Genomic DNA, 20,066 nt, shown 5'->3' on the forward strand with positions numbered 1-20,066 from the left:
TATAAACTCTAATTATTTGAATGAATTATTTGATAGTTTAATAATGTTTTCACTTTGAGTTTAACAGACTTTAATACCTGAGTTTTTGCTATTGACCAACATCAAACTACTCTTCCAGTGCTGACCTTTGAAGGAATGAAGAGCTCAAGAATTTAAAACACATACACTCGTGTGCTTCTACCGTTTTAACTACTTAACCCTTCTCTGTCTTTATGTGACCTTCTCCATTAACAGTCACCACCTGGCATGGCTACATGAAAGAGATGTCAGCTAGGCAAATGATAGTTATCCTTAAATGCTGTTTTTGCTGTCTCAGAGGTGCAGTCCACTGTTGCCTTGCAGCAAGAAAGTCAGATTCACAGGGTTTACTGGATGGGCTTTTCCTCTGGATTTCAAATTGGTCGTGAGTCCATATGTCCATATTATACCAATGACAGTTGAGAGAAAGGCAACACACAAACCTGCTGTAAAACGTGGAGATAATTCAGTGTTGGTTGTTTTTTTGCTTATGTTTTTTACTGTCTGCATAGTTCTGATTTAAGTGTAGCTGCTCTGGTGTTGGTCATGATGTGTCATGATGCTGTCTTATTCCTGGGTAATTCACGGTTGATGTAATAGATCAATGCTGATGTGTTTTAGTTGGTTAAAAAAAAGTACTAAGTTTACTCACTTCTGTCAGAGACTTTCCTCCTCTTGCATATTTTTCTGACTTGCTGTATGAACTGAGATGATCTTGCACCCTATACGAGTGTGTGAGTGTGTGTGTGTGTGTGTGTGTGTGTGGGGGGGGGGGGGGGGGGGGGTTCTGAAATCAGCAGAGGGGGAAAAAGTTTCTTGCGGCAATATTCACTAGTCAAAAAGTGTAGCTCCATGAGCAGTCAGACTTGCTGACCCCCAGCAGATTTATTGAGGGATTTTACTTTTTTTTATTTGTGGTCTTATTTTTAGTTTTCGCTCCCACTGAAGTCAGAGCTACTCTGTCAAACTAATGCTCACCATCTGACTGCCCATGTTTAATTGTGTATGCTAGTAATTATGGGTGTGCGTGTGTTTTATTGGTCTCGTACCACTACGATACTAGAATTTCAAACTTTGTACCAACACACAGGAAAATACTTAAAACTCATTTTTGATATAGAGAAGATCTTTACTCCATCCTGCAACAACAGAAGTAATGCCAAAGAAGTCACTGCTTGAAAAAGCTGTTAATTTTAAACTATTTTTCCCTATTATAAGTTAGATTTCATGAAGATTTTAGATTTAAGAATTTAAGTTATATATAATTCACATTTTATGTGATTGAATTAATGTAGAAAATATAGCATTATTGAAAAGTTACAAAAGAACTTTGAATAATAATCATACTTAAACTCACAAAATCACACTGCTCCACCTTAGTCTCCAGCTCTTTACCTCCTCAGTTCTGCTCGTCTGATTCGGCTGCTCTGGTCCGGATGTCAGTCTATATTTGCTCAGATTGGGTCTCCACACTCGGGGCTCTCTGCTCAGTTCAGCCACAGTTCCCCCGCTGTTCAGCCCAACCAGAAACCCTCCCGGTTCTTCATTGGTCTGTAATGTCACAACTCAATTATTACTAGCTACAGTCCTCTTGCCATTAATGATACATTGATGATAACAGGTGACTAATGTGTTAAATGGCTAATGTTAAAATGTGCACGGCTAGGTTTTATGATTTACGATAACTTCTTAATAGAGTCAGCTGGAGGAGACAAAGACGGCAGAGTTGGGATCGATGTTGTTGGAGTATCATAATTCAGTAGTAATTTGAGGATTGATTAATATCATGTATCAGTATATATTTTTTTTGAAAAACCCTACTAACCATATTTTGTATATTTTGTTTACTCATTGATTATTTGTGTGTTTATTTTAATTGTATGTGAACTGGCAATGTATCTGGACTGAATCCTCCTGTGTGTGTGTGTGTGTGTGTGTGTGTGTGTGTTTGTTTGTTAACTTTGTTACTCTCAGACACACTAACTGCAGATCTTGACTCCTGCCGTGGCTTTCGGTCTTCAGCCTGTGACAAAATAGCAACATAACAGCTGCTACACAGGGACTGGCACTTATTCGTGTTTTGTAATATTCGTATCGTCAAGTTGTTTAAGTTTAAGTTTATGTATAAGCCTGTTTTTGTAAGGGATTGTGTATAAAAATGCCATCCTGCATGTGTTTCTCATAAATTAAAAAAAAATCACAGCTTGGGAGCCAGTTTGTTTCTGATTTCGACCAAATCAAACATGTTTCATTTTATAGCATGTTTTTTCATGGGAGGTTCAAATACGAGGTTATTGTCAAAAACAATAGGTACACGTTCTAAAGGAGCTGTCTTTTCTTTTTGGCAGTTTTGTTTCTAACACACCATTGCACACACAAAGAAAGCAGTGGCCAAATGATCCTGCTGTTTCTGTTCTGCTGTTCTCCACTGGAAGGGAAATAACCTCAAAAGGAATCTAGTTGTAGTTTAGCAAACAGTGACCTAGTAAGATCCCGAGGCTTTGCAAAATCATAATGTGTGAGTAAAATTTAAAGAGAGCGAGCCAGACTTTTTTCATGTCATCTTCTCATGTGTACTGTTAGTGGATTGGGGACATTTTTGAAGGCACTTTTAATCATTAATCATAATTTTGCATAACTAAATTAAGAAAAACGCTACTATATGCAGAATAGACTGGTTAATTTAAGACCCAGCCGCAGCCTCGTTTGTGATAATTATCAGTGCAAATGATGCTCACAAATTCAATTCTATATTTAGAGATGTTGAACTTGTTCACACAAAAAAAACCTCCAATGAGTAAGAATAACTGCTTCGTGCCGACGTGCACAATATGCTCTTGCAGTAAAAGTGAGGCCCCAAAACTCTAATTCTCGTTGCTGCCTCGTGATGCATCGTCCAGTGAAGACCAGTCAGGGTTTATTCTCAGCTCCTGCTGGCACTGCCTGCCGTTTAATGTGAAGGTCATTTTATCATGTGCAGCAGAGACTACTGTGTCAGCCCAGCTTAGTGCTCCCCTGTATGCTCCGCTTGGCAGCAATAGACTGCATTGTCCACAGCTATGTTGGGAACAATTCCTTTTTTTAATCCTTTTTTTTTTTTTTTTTTTTTGCTGGGATACCCTTGTACTTGGCTGCCCTATTTCTTCTGTGCGCGCCTTAGGGGAGATGCACATGAGTAGTGAGTGTTCCCTGACCTCCAGATTTAGCCCAGGCATTATACGGTGTTTATCCGCACCAGAATCACGCCAATCCAGTCCAGGTTTCCCAGAGCTCAAGGCTATCGCCTCAAGGATCGGTGCAGCTTGTTGACTCCATGCATCTTAGACGGAGTCTCTGTGAGGCTGAGCGTGTTGCAGCCTTGGCATTTGTGATATAGCGACAGTAGTAAACAACACAAGTCCAGTGCTCCAAGACAAGACAGGGGCAGCGCTTCCCCTAAACCAAGATGAAAATGTGCAGCACAGCACTGACAGCGGAGAGAGGATTTACTGCTTGCAAATCAAAAAGATTATTTTATTATGCCTTACATGAATAGGAATGAGGCAGCCACATCCCTTCCTCCCTCTATCTCTCCTCCTGGCCCCATCAGTTACATATTCAGAGCAGTGCAGCACAGCACTCTATTCTGCCAATGCAGAACTCCAATTATTTCTCACTGTTGAGTTAAGATTTTACACACACACACACACACACACACACACACACACACACACACACAGAAAGATTTTCACTCTACATGGCTGCTGAAATATGGCATTCGTCAGGTTTCAGGTGACTAATTTTTTTTTTTTTTTAAGAAAAGAAATACAAAAAAAGGAGATATTTTAAACTATGTCGCTGACCTTATCCACATTCCCCAAGTTTATTTCACATCACCATTACTACTTCATACCTGAAACAACAGTTTCTCAGCCAGGTCTCCACTGTGATTGGGAGCCTGCAACATACACCTACCTACTGCTTCATTAATTACATTTCCCTGCAATTAGCTCCTCGTTTATCCAGTTTTAATTAACCATGAAATTATGGATCTTTCCCGTTTGGAAGAGGCATCTCATCTGGTGGTGCATTTTTGCTTCTTCTTGAATATATTTGCTCATTATGTCTATAAAATACTGTGTATTAAGTGCAGTAGTGGCTCTGCTGCTGCTACCTTGGTAGCTGAGGGAAGGTTCTGTGTGTGTGTGTGCCAATGTACATGTGTGTGCTGAGTTAGTGAAGGACAACACCAAGGGCGGAAGGAGGGGCTGTGTGCATGTGTGTGTGTGTGAGTGTGTGTCAGAATGACTCAGAGTGCAGCAGTGTTTCTGTGTTATCACACACTGTGGGAGGAAGAGCTGTGTTTTTGTCTTATCCTCTCACACACGCGCAGTTGTGATCTGTGCTACATTAGAGCTCGCCACAAATAGTATTTCAGTAAAAACAGAAGCCTATGTTCATGTACTCAGAGGTTAGGTATGAAGCCACTGACACATTCAAAAAAATCGATAGAAAAGCAGGTCCTACCTGACCAGAAGGTCTGAGATTGGCCTTTTTAATATATCCTTCATTTATCTAGTTGAAGGTCTCATTGAGAAAAAAAACGCAACTCTGGCCAAGGAGGCAACAGAAATGACAACACATAAAACACGTATAATATAAGAAGTAAACAAATACAACTGACATTCAGTACTGACAGGTGAACACATGACCTTATGAATAACAGACCATTACAAGAGGAACATCAAAAGCAGTCGCATTGACTCATTCATTGAAAAAAGTCAAATATTGTGAGCATGTAGACTGTACTGGTTGTGGTTTTTACACATACAGGCACACAAATGAGAGCAGTGACTTATGCAGAACAAACAGCCAGTGGAAAGTCTGCGGACACACAGCGACAGCAAGAACTCCAACATGGGGATATTTACGAGGCACTTCTGATGATGTATTGAGAATTTCTTCTCCACTCTCTTATTTCTCTCTTGATGTTTTTATGTGCCACTACAGCATGTCAGTAACTTCTGTCTGCTCTCTCCTGAAATCTGTTTTTTTCCTGTTTATTTATTTTTTGTGTCTCTGTGCTCATTTTTTCTCTCTTCTCTTTCTCCTCACCCCCCAGCTGCTGGCAGTAGGGAGTTCGTCCTCCCCACTCTCTCTAAATGCTTGCAGACAGGGAATGGTTGCTGTGGTTCTGTCTCATATTGTAGAGGTTTACCTACAGTAACAATACCTTAGACCTGGTTTAGAAATCTAATTGTCCCAATGACTACATGTCAAATCAGAAATGCAGCCCAGTTTAGACTTTTTTAACATAATTTCTGATGTTTCAGATGTTTCTACTTGCAAATGTTTTAGAAATCCCTTTCAAAAATTGTATGTATTTACAGATTAATTTTAAAATGTAAAACTTCTATACGAAGTTTCTACTTTGTGCACTTATGTATCGTGCCTAAAAAGCAACACAATTCAGTGTTGGTAAGTCTTTTCTTAGTCTGTTCGACCATGCACATCAATTTCTGATGCAGTTGTGACATCATTTGTGGCTGTGACAATGATGACAATAAAGTCAGCTTTGCTTAGATTGTATGCACCTGCAGTAGATACAACATTCCTTTTCCAAATGATTCTACACCTTCCCACAACTGGCTGTACGCTATGCTTTGTGCAGCAACATTATGACATCACAACTTGTCCTTATAAAGACAAAGTGGCACTTTGAGTATGCCGAGGCCACAAACTATTTGTGGCAGTGTTTATTCTCCACCAGGTGCAGTGTTTCATAGGATATGATTTGGCCGAGCAGTTCTCTAAAAAGCTGCAACTGCTTTCTTTCAGCCAGGCATATTTTGACTGGACTTTCCTCTATCGCCCTGTAAATTTAGAGAGTAAAACAGTCTCATGACTCAGTGAGCCACTGTTAGTGAGGTAGTGTGTAAGTGGCATACAGTAGGTTTTCCTCTAAAAATAGCAGTGTACAGAGAATAGTATCGATGGCAGTGGGATTATTGAGCTCTAAAACCAAAATTAGAAGATATAGGAAGCTAAAACTCTATCTAGAGTTAAAAGGAAATACAGATTCAGGTGTTTACTCAGTGGCTTTATTTGCAATTTGTCAGATACATTAAAAGACCATCCCACTGTTAAGAAGGTGGGGTGTTCGATCAAAGCATTTAACAGAGTTAAAAAATAAAAACCAAAGAGCATGATTTATTAAATTCAAAATGTGCTTTCAATTATATTTTTACAGTCTGTACTCACTTCCACTTAGATATCTTTGCTTGGTCACTTGTGAATGTGTACGAGCATAGATTAGTAAAGCTTTCAGTCATGCAGTCTGGAATCGATATTAGTCTTTAACCATAAGACTCCAAGGGTCACAAGTCTTCGATAATCTCTATTTAACACAATGTTGTGTAATTGTTGGATAAGAGTATGGGGGTGAAACATCTTTAGGTGGCTCAGCATAAATGGGATTGTGCATGAGATTGGCTTAACTTGACAGATACACTGGATTCTGCTTTTCCTGATTTGAGGGTCATAAAAAAACTTTTTTTCAGTACTTTTTATGCCATTTTTTTTTCTTTTTTGCATAATCAGCGTATCACATTTCTTAAGTGCCTATACCCAGTAGAAGACAAACTTACATCTTTAACATCAAAGATCCGTTTAGGTATAAGGCGTGCTTTCTTGTTATTCTTCCTACCCTTTTCAGCACATCCGTTTGTGTTTAATGCATCAGCCATTTCAAATTTGGCACAATCACAAACCCAAATTAACCGGTGGCAGCTTCTTCTCCTGAGCTGTTTTAACGTTCTGCCCTCAGCTTATTTAGATCGCTGTATGTTTGTCTACTGCAATTCAGAACCTCCCACTCAATGACATTAGTTTCCTCTCAGGAGAAGCTTTTGTGTCTGAGCCACACACCTCTCTTTCATCATAAAAAAAAAAAAAACAGGGCATGATGATGTGGAACTCAACTCTTTTAAAATGAGGGCACAAGGTGATTTTAACAGTCTGTGTAGAAGCTGCTGTTGCATATCTGTTTTCATCATTAAGCAATTAATTAGCTTCATTACTAGCCTTATTAATGTGAGTGTTGTGTGAATCAATTTGTACAGTCGTGTTGGCACAAGCTTAATGTTAATGTGGGTGGTGGGTGTTGTTGAAAAGTTATGACCTTCAACTGATATTTCTGGGTATCTTTTTTTTTTTCTGATAAAGAATGTCAAATTCAAAATATCACATGTATGTTAATGTAATGTTGCAGACTCAACAGATTGTATGCAAATGCTTCCAAACTGATCAAACATTTTGGAACACTGGAGTATAATTATGAGTCGTATGTCATGCTTGGTGAGTAACTCAGACAGTGTTGCTTTGTAGCTGTGCATTTTCATAGCCCCAGCATGAAAGAACATTATATATCTGTAATTTATGCTCAGTGTCTACTTTGTGGGATTTCGGTTGGTCAGTGGCTTGGCTGTTTCACTTTGTGAAGTAGACCAGAGCAGTGACTTTACAATGCTTACAATTTGCAAACATGTGAGTCCAAGTCCGAATTTTATGAAAGAGCAGTTGTAATTGTCAATGAAAGATTGTTGACTATTAGACTTGGAGGCAATGTCCAACAGAAAGCAAATCAAATCATGAAAAAAAGATATAATTTTGAATTTGGTGACAGCAGAGCAAAAGTTGGAATGGGGCAACAAAACGCTGGATATTAAGTGGTGCTATGAAGAAAGCAGCCCACATCTAATTAGGCTGGTGGTGGGTCAGTGTAAAAAGAGCATCTTATAAAGTTTCTCAGAAGTAAAGATGAGCAGAGATTACTAATATGGTAAACACTGTGCTTGAATTTTGGGCAGCACAGTGGCACGGTGATTAGCTCTGATAGCTCCCAGCAAGAAGGTCCTGGGTTCAATCCACCATCTGTCTGGACCTTTCTGTGTGGCGTTTCCATGTTCCTCCCCAAAACGATCAAGTTGTTGGTTTAGCTTAATTGGTAGTTCTAAAGTACTGCCAATGTGAATGGTTATCAGCCCTGTGATGTCTTATAACAAGAATGGGATGACATTCATTTCCGAAAAATTGAGCAGCTGGCCTCATCAGTTCCCAAGTATTTATGTACTATTAAAAGAACAGAGGATGCTACACAGTTGTAAACACGGCCCTGTCCCAATTTCTTGAGGCATTCTGCTGCCATCAAATCCAATGAGTTAATATTTTTGTAAAAAAATTACATTTTGTCAGTGTAAACACTGGATATGTTTTCTGTGTTCTATTGTGAATAAAATATTTTGTTTTTGTTTGGAGCATTCGGGCAGGGGTGGCAATCATACAGATGTTCTGTACTGAAGTAGTACGTATACTACTGTTAAAAAAACTGCAGGGAAAGTTTATTAAACTTCTTTGCTCAAGTAAAAGTGAAAAAAAAAAAAACAGCTGTGAAATGTACTCAGAGTAAGAAAGTAAAAGTAGCTCCTAGAAGAACAGGTAAACTAAACCTTGTGCTATATTAAGGTAATAATAAAATAATATTAGAAACTTTATTTCAGTCAATTAAAAAAAGATTTTGGCTCTAGACTATAATACTCTGACTGGATAGGAAAACTGACTTCGCTACAGATTTTCAGATTGCATTTTCGGCCCTGAACATGTCATGTGGCTAGCTATTGAATTTAGGCCACGAGGGGCTAAATTGGGGCAAAATTGCTATTAAGAAGAAATAAATAAAACACACACAATAAATAGTGACAGATTTCAGCCCAACTCTGTGCACTTGAGGGGCCATAAACTTAGAAATCATAGTATGACAGTAAAATTTTACACAACCTTAAATGTACTAAAGTTGTATAAATAAAATCAGGAAAGTTTGACGAGGTCAGATGGACTCACTAATTTTTCATGGAATGACCCAGCATCATTTTTAAATATTTAACTAAACATTTCACATTGTCCACTTCAAATGTGATGGAAATGTACTTTCAGGAGTTTTAACAAGCAAAGACAAAATAAAGAGTAGCTTGATAACAGGCTGAAAAATAATCTTCAGATTTCTGATTTTGAGTTGGTTCAGTCACTCTTTACCTGTCCTGTGCCCTGCTCATATTTAAATTTCTGAATGAACCTAGCAACTCATTAAAACTTTTAATTGGAAACGTTTGAGTACACAAAGTTAAAGTTAGAATTCTTCCCATGAAAAGAATAAAGAGTTGTGAAATTAAATACACAATCCAGTGTACATACAGTATTTGCGTAGAAAGCCTCGTCTGAACATACAGTTTTTACCTTACATTTATTTATTTTTTTCAAAAACTAAATTCAATAATGTATTCAAATACTGCTGAATTGTTGAAGTGAAAGGTGCAGTTATTGACAAATGTAAAAAACTTTTTCTGCCTACCGTCTGTTAATGATTACAGCCCGTTCCATTTATGCACCGTGCCTTCGTCTAGACAGAAAAGACATTTCTCTGTATACAACCGGCTAATGCAGTGAATACAAGAGTCCTTCGGCTGGCTGATTGAAATTGATTGAGTGGTGCTGAAGGTAATTGAATACTGCTGCAATAACCTACTGGTTCCTTTGAGAGTAACAAGGAAATACTGTTTAATGGCTCTAAAGCAAAGACAGAACAAATGGCATCTGTTGTATCCTGGCTCATATCCAACATTCTTAATGAGTACAAAGTTTGTGTACATGCCTTATATTATAACTTTGCATTGGGAATGAGGTTGCCTATTATCCAAATTATTTTTAAAGAAAATAAAAAAGTATGCCAATAGCAGAATAGACCACTCTAACATATCAAATGAGGTAAGGCATTGATTTTATTTTACTTGAATATAACCAACGTTAATTCTAAGCTAAGTGCATCTGCCATTTTTTTCAGGTTTGCAGAGCTCTTTAACTAAATACAGAAGTAACAGTAAACACAAAATCTGTTTTTCATTGCTATGGCATCGCCAAATACATTCAGATTCATTTGTATACAGTCCTTTAATTCAGTAGTCGATATTACAACCCGATATCACAGCAAAGAGTGTAACAGACATGCCGCTCTACCATGTTCATTTCACACTGCCTCTCCAAAGCGTGAAATGCACACACAATTACACTACTGCAAGAGAATAAGTTGGTAGTTGGTAATTGCCAGAAATGATTAAGCTAGACATTATTTTTATTTACATGTAAAATGTTAATAATGTCTGTTTAAACGCTTCCTCTTGATTATTTTCACATTTTCTTGAATAAAATATCTTCCTCTGCTGTTACTGCAGATTACTGCAACTTCTGCATGTGTGTACATGTCATGCTTTGGAGAGGCAACGTGTGAAATGTACACTGTGGACTGGTGTGTCTATTATGCATTTTCCCATAATACTGGGTTGGATATTGTCAGTGAGCCAAAACAGCTTTTGCACATGATGTGATATTTTGCATGAATCCCTGTGATGTGTTCGTCTGAACTTTGACCCTCTGCTGTATTGACCTTTGTAGGCAAAAAATTTGCTGAACTGAGAATGAAAAATTAACTGCTTGTGTGTCAAGAACAGCAAATTTGTCCTATGTCACTAATGTGCCATATTAATGATATATTGGTATTAGCCCAATGGCATGTGGTGACTTTTACAGAAAGACAAGCAGAGATGTGTGCACAACTGTGGAGCTTATTCACAGCTGTGAGCTCAGAAACACAGTCCTTGGCCAGTGCAAGTCTGTGTCTGAAATGGTGAATATACTCTGGTCTTCTGCAGCTATAGTGCTCTGCAGTATATTTATTTTCTTAAGATACTGTTTACCTTATTAAATATGTTTATAAACAGTTTTTCTTATATCCTTACATGCATATAACCTAGATTGTTTTATATTTGATACCTTCAGATTTAGATTTATTTAATTATTTATTCATATTGCACAGTATGATGACAAGCAAATGCAATAAAACAGAAAAGTGGCTTATTGTGGGGCGTGGTCTGTGGTGCTGCTGCAGGGGAGGCGGATGCACCTGAGCAGCATCCGCAATCACGCCTCACTGGCTTAAAGTCTGTGTTCTGACTGTCGTCATGGTTGTTGTTACTTGTGTTCGGCTGGCGTCTGGAAAGCCGCAGCCACATGATTGTGAACAGCAATCATGAGAGTTCAAAAACGATGCTGAAAAGCATGAACATATCATTGGGTCTGTCGTGGTTCATCATGTCATTGGGTCTGTCATGGTTCTGTTACATCGCTATTCTATTCTATTGAATAAGAGCTTGTCCACTTGCTAATGCTAGCTGTTTTTCAGACAAAGCGCAGATCATGAATAATCTTGCAGTAGTGAAAGCAGAGCCAATGGGTAGCTTGCCTTTCACACTGGCCTCACATCACTTTCCCATCCCGTGAAAGATGAGACCATTATCCACAATGTGCATGTACAAACCACCAGAAAAAAAGCTTCTGGCTTCTGAGCTTGCCCAGCTCAAGTCTTTCTTAACAGGAGATGGACGCGCCTGTAAAATGAAGACAGCCACAGTTTCCTATGAGTAGGAAACAAGTGGAGCTGTCAGTAACAATAGCTGAGGGTGGCCACAAGATGGCAGTAATGTAAATTTGACTAAATCTACCTTGCTTGTCCTAAAGCCGTGTCCAAATTCATAGGCTGCATCCCCCTGAGGACCTGTCCTTCGCAGTCTACGTGGGCCGGGTCCTCAGAAGGTCGGGTAGGCCGGAAGTAAACGGCTGTGAAATTGGACAGTCTAGCCTTCAGATTTGTGTCACCGCTGACTCGGTGGAGTTTAATAAACTCAGCCGTCTGCTCCTTGCTATCTAAAATATAACAGGACACTGGTGTAAATTCTCGACCATCTCATACTTAATAAAGTCTTATTTTATCTAATCTAATAACTTTAATCTCAGCCAAAACGATTTACTTACGAAGAAATAAAACACTGAAAAAAGCCAAACAATAACATTTTTAGGTTATCTAAGTGACTTATATATCACGTTTAACCTGAGTAGCGAAAGACCTTGGTGATCTGAAAATGATGTGCCGGGAGTTTGCCGTTCTCGCCGGCTCTAGTGACCCTCGAGCTCCCGGCTAGCTATCGGTGGGTAACAGATGTCTCCGAAAATGTCGGAGCGCTTTTGCAAATATGCGATGTCTTGATAAACCGAGCAGATATTTGAAGTTTACACAGCTACATTCTCGTCTGAAAATATGTTAAAAGTTTATTTTGTGACGAAGAAAGAGTAATAAGAGTAATATTAAAACTTACTAGCGGCCGCCATTGTTGAAAACTGGAATTGGCTGGGCTGCGCTATGAATTCTGGGATATGGTGGGCCATGAAGGATACACCCGACCCATCCTTCAAATTCGGGGAAAAGGAGGACGCATTTGTCGGCTGCCTTCTTCACGTCGCTGTGACGTAATCGGTCTACAAATGCGGCCTCAGGAGGATGCAGCCCATGAATTTGGACATCCCCTAAAAGTTTGCCATTGGATTACCCATATAAACCATTAATAAGGCTAAGAGCTTTAGCACTGGATTTCAAAGCAGCTAACCACAATCTCCAGCAATCCTTCAGAACTGGTAGCAGAGCACTCATTGTTTGATAGCATTAATAGGGATTGAGGCCTTATACTTTCCAAGAAAGACTACACATTTTGTTTTTGTACGTGAGATGGATTCAAGATATAAATTAGAAAATGTATAATAATTTCATACTGTTCTCACCCTGTGACATCTAGGATAGACACCAACACTTCCTGGGATGCTAAATTGAATAAATGGAAGAAAATGGAAAAATGGATGTATGTAGTTTCGTACTGTATACTTTAATATGTCTCCATGTGTGAGGTTAGCTGTGTGCTGCAGCAGTTTTACACTACCTTGCATTTGCGAAGCTTCATGCTCTTTATTTGCATTTTGGACACCAACGGCTGGCTGAATATAATGGTCTCCCTGTATCTTTCACCAGAAAACAATGGGACTTGAAGTATTTTTTAAACAAGACACTTATTGTGTTGAATGTGGCAAACTCAAAAATTGGTGACTGGTTAATTTTAGCAATAAATTTACCCTGAAGAATGAGAAGGTTGCTGATATTGTATTATTTTCTGTTATTACACATTCCTTTCCCTGAAATTCAGATTTTAGTTTAAATATTACCATATATGTTCCAGACTAAAACCTGAATCACCAGTTGCAATCCAAACGCTTTTCTTCTCTACCTAACTGAACTCTTGGAAGTAAATTTATCATGAAGGTGAGTGAGCTCATTATTTCGCTTCATCTCAGACTGAGACAGTTGAACTGAAAAGACACACACACACTCAGACTCATTGTTCACGCATTGCATCTGGTAGAGTGCACCATGCACCGGAGCAGACATTTGAGAGAGGTCTTGAAGTTCACCCTTTTCTCTTCTCTTCCTCCTGTATGAATATCAGCCTTTTGGTGACCTGGCCTGACTGGCAAGACACTATTTTCTTCTTCTTCTTCTCACTTCTCACTTCTCTGTTAAAAAAAGTAGCACAACCTTGGTGAACAATACTGCTGGGATCGTTCTACATTTTTTGATGATAATGGGTTTTTGGTGCAGTTTGCAAAGATGGAGTGTGACGGCCTTGAGTTGGCCTTATCTTGACGTGCTCTGTTGGCTACGTTTTTCTTGTTGTTCCTGGAAGTTGATGGGTGGAGTTCAGACCTTGAATCCAGAGATGTAATGCAAGATCTATTAGATCCTGTCTATCATTTCCTCTGGCTGACGGGTTGGTCTGCCTATTGTTGTTTTCTCTTTTTTATATCCTTTGGCCTTATTTGAAGAGCATGTGCATTTTCTCTCATTGTCGACAAAGGCTTTCACTCTCTCGTTGTAAGATGGTAGTATAACCTTTGCCTTACGAATAATAATTTGCTTTTTGTTTGCTCAGCCTGCCAATGTCTGAATTAACACTGAACAGAATTGACTTTGAAAAGTCCAGGTCATTTAATCTGCCTGTTTGATACATTGACAGAAAAGGCAGTTCTATCAGGTCCAATGTTCCCTCTAAGCTGCGCGCGTGTGCAATTGCGCACTGCTGGCACGGTCTCTGCGCAGAAGAAATCGGCGTTGCGCAGAAAAAAAGTGCTAACCTGAATTGAAATTAAAGTAAATACGTTAACAATTCTGTTTTGCAGTGTTAGTCAGTAAGTGACTGGCTGCTCCCGTATGGGATTAGAACGATGCCACCTTATCCCATAGTCCAGCCAATCACGCTATTCACATTCACGTATATGCGCAGCTAATCAACATCGTTGACAGGCTATGACAGCGTCCTTATGTGCCGACACCGGTGTTTTAGCTAGCAAAGCGGCGTGGCTGATGAGGAGTGAAGCCACATTAATGACAACGTGTACAACCATTGGAGATGTGAGCAGGACAGATGGAACAAATGACGGAAAAAGTTTGGACTTTATACCAGTGTTTAAATTGTGTTGATAGGCCACGTAAAACCAGAGTTGTGATAAAAAAATATATGCAGTATTTGTTTTTCTTCCTGAATACTACCGTTGTTTATATTTACTGCGGGAAGAAACGGTAAAAACAGCGTTTTATAAGGAAAATGCTCGAAAGCACTCTCCGCTTGTGAGCAAAGATGAAACCAAAACACCCCCAGCCTTTCCTATTGGTCGAAAAATGTACCATGTCGACCAATCAAAACATGGCATTTAGTTGTTAAGAAACGGGAGGAAGTTTTAGGAGTGACGGCGGTGTTTTGAGATGTGAGAGATTTGCGACGTTTAGCACAAATCTTGTGTAGTTAGTGTGTAGTGTAGTCAGTAGTTTTGTTGTGTGTGTCAGAACAATGAGGCGACTGCTGAATGTTACAGGTGTTACAGGAGTGATACATCTCCTGTTGTCAGGCCTGCAGGTATCAGGCTGCTGTTCTCCTTTATCTCATAATGGACAGAAATTATTTTTTGGAGTGGCACAAATAATTTGTGTGGCATCAAATTTGATGCAGAACAGCTGATTGTTCTGTAAATATTTTGAAATGTTTGTTTAAAAAAACGTCTTGGTAGCATTTTTAGGTTAAACAGCTGCAAAAAACTTTGTTGTTTGCAAAACTCAGTAACTTTTTTGAAGAAGTAACTATATAATTAATTGCCCAACATTGGTCATTATTTACTGTATTTGGCAGACAGAGAGTTACAGGACTCTCTCCCACACCACAGACTCATAATACAAGTCAGAGCTTTATAAAAAAAAATAAAATAAAAGTTGTGTTTTCAAAATTGGAGTTCAAGTTATTTTTACTTCCAATAGTGTTAACATACTACACAGGTCATGAACAAGATTTTTTTTTTAATTTTCATTGTAAGTGGGTTAAAGCAGTTAATTAAAAGTAGTCTAACATAAATGTAAATGCTGTAATTTGATTATTTTAATAAACCATGTAACTTGGATGGATTCGATGCTGGCGTGACCACAGTGCACACGTCTAATGTTGCTCACAGTGGTCCAAGGGATCGCTCAGGGAGTTTGTGTGTTCGCTCAGACACATGAAAAATTAGAGGGAACATTGATCAGGTCCCAAGCGTCTGAACATTTTTGTTAATGGCTGAAAACTGATGAAGTTTGAAGACATTTGCAGCCATTTCTGAATTCACCCAGTCTCTTAGTTTCTCAGACCCCCAACCGAACTGAAATCTTCTGTTACTAGTTGCTTGATCTGGTCTTTATGGTTCTTAGACTTGGTTGTTATTTGTACTTTTTTTGACCTTTTGTTTACTGCTTCTTCTTCAGGCTTGCTTTTTTTTTTTTTTACTTAATCTATCAGACTTCAGTTGTCTGCTTTTTGGGTCCTGTATTGGATAGAGTTGACTCTATTTGCATTCTGCCAGGATCCTATCCTTCAGACAGGAAATGTTAGAATTATCTTCTAAGTTGAGTCAGCCAAAGTAAAGCCATTCAGTGTTAAAGTGCTAAAATGATATGCTGTTCTTCCTTTGTTATGCATATTACATGTTTGAACCCTATTTTTAAAGCTCTCAAAAATAAATAAATGTGGTTCTCAATCATGCATTTTTCTTTTCTAGGGCAGTGACGACGGCGATGTGGACAAGAATAAATGCTGCACACTGTGTAACATGTCCTTCACCTCAGCGGTTGTGGCACAGTCACACTACCAGGGTAAAATCCACGCAAAGAGGCTAAAACTACTACTGGGAGAGCAGCCTGCTATCACAACCAAAGGTATATCCCCTGTTAAAAATTCATCATGGGTATCAATGATGGAGGAGCTACATGTGTTCAAAGGGGATTTATAATTGAGAAGAAAATAATTAAGGAATGAGAGACAAGTTATAGTACTTAAGGCTACCAACAAGATATGTGTTGGCAGTCTCGTAGATGTATATGTGAAATTAAATATGTGACAGATCGGGTTTTCTGTTCTCCCTATATTTCCATCCCTACTGTATCTGAGCTTAGGAGCAATGCAATAGGACAGACTCTTACATCAGTGATCCAAAATGTCACAAATAAAAAGAGGTGCTGTAAGGGTCAGTATATACTGCGGGAGCCCATAGGCTAGACCAGGAGTAGGGAAATCCAGGCCTCGAGAGCCGGTGTCCTGAAGGTTTTAGATGTGTCCTTGATCCAACACAGCTGATTTAAATGGCTAAATTTAAATGTAATAAATCAACATGTCTTGAAGTTCTCCAGAGGCCTGGTAATGAAATAATCATTTGATTCAGGTGTGTTGACCCAGGGTGATATCTAAAACCTGCGGGACACCGGCTCTCGAGGCCTGGAGTTCCCTACTCCTGGGCTAGACCTGTAGCATGCTCAAGGAGATGAGGAACAAATTATAATTATATTTATATAATTATAGTTATATATATAATTTTATGTTGTTTTTCTGCCTACCTTTGTGCTGAGTTTTGAAGTATACAATACTTTATCTACAGAGACTTCATAACAAATAAATCATAAGACTTATGAAACTGTGTTATGTCATGGAAGCAACTCAGAATTAAAGAAAATGGTCTTTGTTTAGAACACTTGATTCCTGATTTCTTACTTTTTTGCATATTTGTCACAGTTAAATATTTTAGGTCATCAAATGCTAAGGATGTTATGACCAGTTATTAGGTTTGAATATCTTTTTCCCTTAATAAATGAATTCATCAATTAAAAACATCATTGTACTTTGTATTTACTCAGGTTATCTTTGTCTCATCTTAAAATTTGTTTGATAATCTGAAGCATTTAAATATGACTAATATGCAAAAAACTCCATCCATCCATCCATTTTCTTCCGCTTATCCGGGGCCGGGTCATTGGGGCAGCAGCCCAAGCAGAGAAGCCCAGACCTCCCTATGCCCAGCCACCTCCTCCAGCTTGTCCGTGGGAACACCATGGTGTTCCCAGGCCAGCTGAGAGATATAATCTCTCCAGCGTGTCCTGCGTCTGCCCCGGGGCCTCCTCCCTGTGGGACATGCCCGGAACACCTCACCGAGGAGGCGCCTAGGAGGCATCCTTGTCAGATGCCAGAACCACCTCAACTGACTCCTTTCGATGTGGAGGAGCAGCAGCTCTACTCTGAGCCCCTCCCAAATGGCCGAACTTCTCACCCTATCTCTAAGGGAGAGGCCAGCCACCCTTCAGAGGAAGCCCATTTCCGCCGCTTGTATTCGCAGTCTCGTTCTTTTGGTCACTACCCACAGCTCGTGACCATAAGTGAGGGTAGGGACGTAGATCGACCGGTAAATTGAGAGCTTCGCTTTTACACTCAGCTCTCTCTTCACCACAACAGACCGGTACAGCGTCCGCATCACTGCGGCCGCTGCACTAATCCGTCTGTCGATCTCCTGCTCCCTTCTCCCATCACTTGTGAACATGACCCCGAGGTACTTAAACTCCTCCACTTGGGGCAGGAACTCGTCCCTGACCCGGAGTGGGCACTCCACCCTTTTCCGGCTGACGACCATGGCCTCAGATTTGGAGGTGTTGATTCTCATTCCCAAAAAACTCAAGAAGGGGAAATCAGGAGCGGTATTTACTTACATATACTATACATACATACATACATATTAGCCACATTAGATTCCAAAAATTGATTTGTGTTATATTTTAATAAAATTGCTTTCAGCATCCATACATCAATGTTTTAACTGCTTATCCAGTCTTGCTGTCATTGCTCTGAATATGTATCTGTTAAATCTTTGTTTCAAATTATTATTATTATTTATTTATTTATTTTTTTGTCTGTCCCATTTGGTTCTTTAGCCGTCAGAATTGTTGTCTGAAGACCAACAAGGATACCAAATGGATTTATTTTGCCAAATGGATCATCATGGCATTGCCGTATTTGATCAAACTTTGTTGTTATTATTTATTTTATTTTCAGTTGTTACAGATGGGACAGATTCTTACATTATCACAAAATATGGAACTTTTTATGTGGACATTTTACACAGGATTTGTCCTGTGGTGCTCTGCCCCTCAGCAAGAGCAACAAAGATACAGTTGAGTACCACCTGAAAAGGGTACAAAAGGTACGCATGGTGGTCTGTGGTTAGTACTGTTGCCTGACAGCAAGAAGGTCCTGCGTTCAATTCCACCATCAGGTCAGCCTTTCTGTGTGGAGTTTGCATGTTCTTTGCGTGGGTTCTCTCCAGGTCCCACAGTCCAAAGACATGCAGTTAGTGGGGTTGGGTAAATTGATGATTCTAAATTGCCCATAGGTGTGAATGTGTGAAGCGAATGGTTGTCTGTCTCTATGTGTTTGCCCTGCGACAAACTGGCAACCCGTCCAGGGTGCGCCCTGCCTCTCACCCTAAGACAGCTGAGATAGGCTCCAACCCCCCCCCCCCCCCCCCCGCTGAATTGGATAAGTGGAAGAGAATGAATGGATGTACCATGGGATTGGATCACGGTCTGATCTTGTATCAGCTGATGGAAAGATGTCAGACTTATATCTGATAATCGGTATAATATGTATTTTACCTGATATAATTCAGGGTCTAATTACGTGCCAACAGCAGGTCACGAGTTGGTGTGTTTGCATGTTTCCTTATTGCATGAGTCTGTATGCGTGTTATTTAGAGTTAATCACCAGCTGCTCTTTACCTCAGGGTGATCAAAGCCTGCTGCCGTTGTAATCTGCTGAGAGCTGCTTACCTTGAAATCACGTACATATTAGCAGTTGCGAAAATAATGAGCAAAGGTTACAGAGGGAGGCAGTGAACGGAAATACAGCAAACATAATTTTAGATCATTTTAAAGCCCAACACCTGAGTCCACAGTGAGCAGCGTGGATGTGGGTAACTGAGCTTTGTTTGTTTCCTGTGGTTTGTTGGTGCTCCAGTTGACCGGGTCATTGATATGCACTGCAGAGCTTTGTGTTTTACTTTGTGCTCTCACTGCTACATTTCTTTTAATTTGTTGGATGCGTTCAGCTGGCTGATAAGGCAGTGCATTTTTATAGTGGTATTATCTGAAGCCTCACATTGTTGGACCATCCTGAGTTTATCCAGCATTAGTGCTGCCTCAGGCACTGCAGCCTTTTTCCCCTTCCAAAGTGGGAGGATTGAATCCGTAGATTGGCACAGAAACCTCTTGTCTTTGAGTTCATGTTTGACTTAACCTTCTGGCTGAAAAACCTGAATAGAATAATTTCTTTCACCGCAGCAGTTCTAGAACAGCATTTACACTTGAAAGTAGTGGAAAGGTCCTCTGTTTTACTTCAGGCCAACGGCAAGTTGCGTTTTCTTTGTATTGTGTTTGTGAACTGAAAAAATAGCAGGACAGATTATGATTTAAGTGAGGTCGAAATATTAAAGCTCTCGAAACTGTGGTAGTGATCACCAAGTGCCCTGCATAGTGGCACTTCCCTCTGGTGCATTGACAGCCCAGTTTCCACATGTGGGCTCTGTGCTTTTTTATTCTCGGGATCTAAATTGATCTCTTGCTGCTCATGCTTAGCTGGTTCAAATATTAAGGATCTGAGGCAGTCACTGAAAAAAAGCTTGATGCCAAACAGAGTTTTTGTAAATTCTCAGTACAGTATTCCTGTCAAGTTCATAGTTATACT

At 39.6% G+C, this 20,066-nt stretch overlaps 1 protein-coding gene across 1 annotated transcript in view; it reads left to right on the forward strand.

Moving 5' to 3' along the window:
* zmat4a (zinc finger, matrin-type 4a) overlaps positions 1-20,066 on the forward strand; it is a 150,051-nt gene that overhangs the window by 69,823 nt on the left and 60,162 nt on the right. Inside the window, exon 4 of the mRNA XM_063490190.1 lies at positions 16,066-16,222. Within this exon, the coding sequence (XP_063346260.1) occupies positions 16,066-16,222 (157 nt within the window). The remainder of the gene's footprint in view (positions 1-16,065; positions 16,223-20,066) is intronic.

Source organism: Pelmatolapia mariae, linkage group LG12 (genome assembly GCF_036321145.2).
Source record: "Pelmatolapia mariae isolate MD_Pm_ZW linkage group LG12, Pm_UMD_F_2, whole genome shotgun sequence".
NCBI lineage: Eukaryota > Metazoa > Chordata > Actinopteri > Cichliformes > Cichlidae > Pelmatolapia > Pelmatolapia mariae.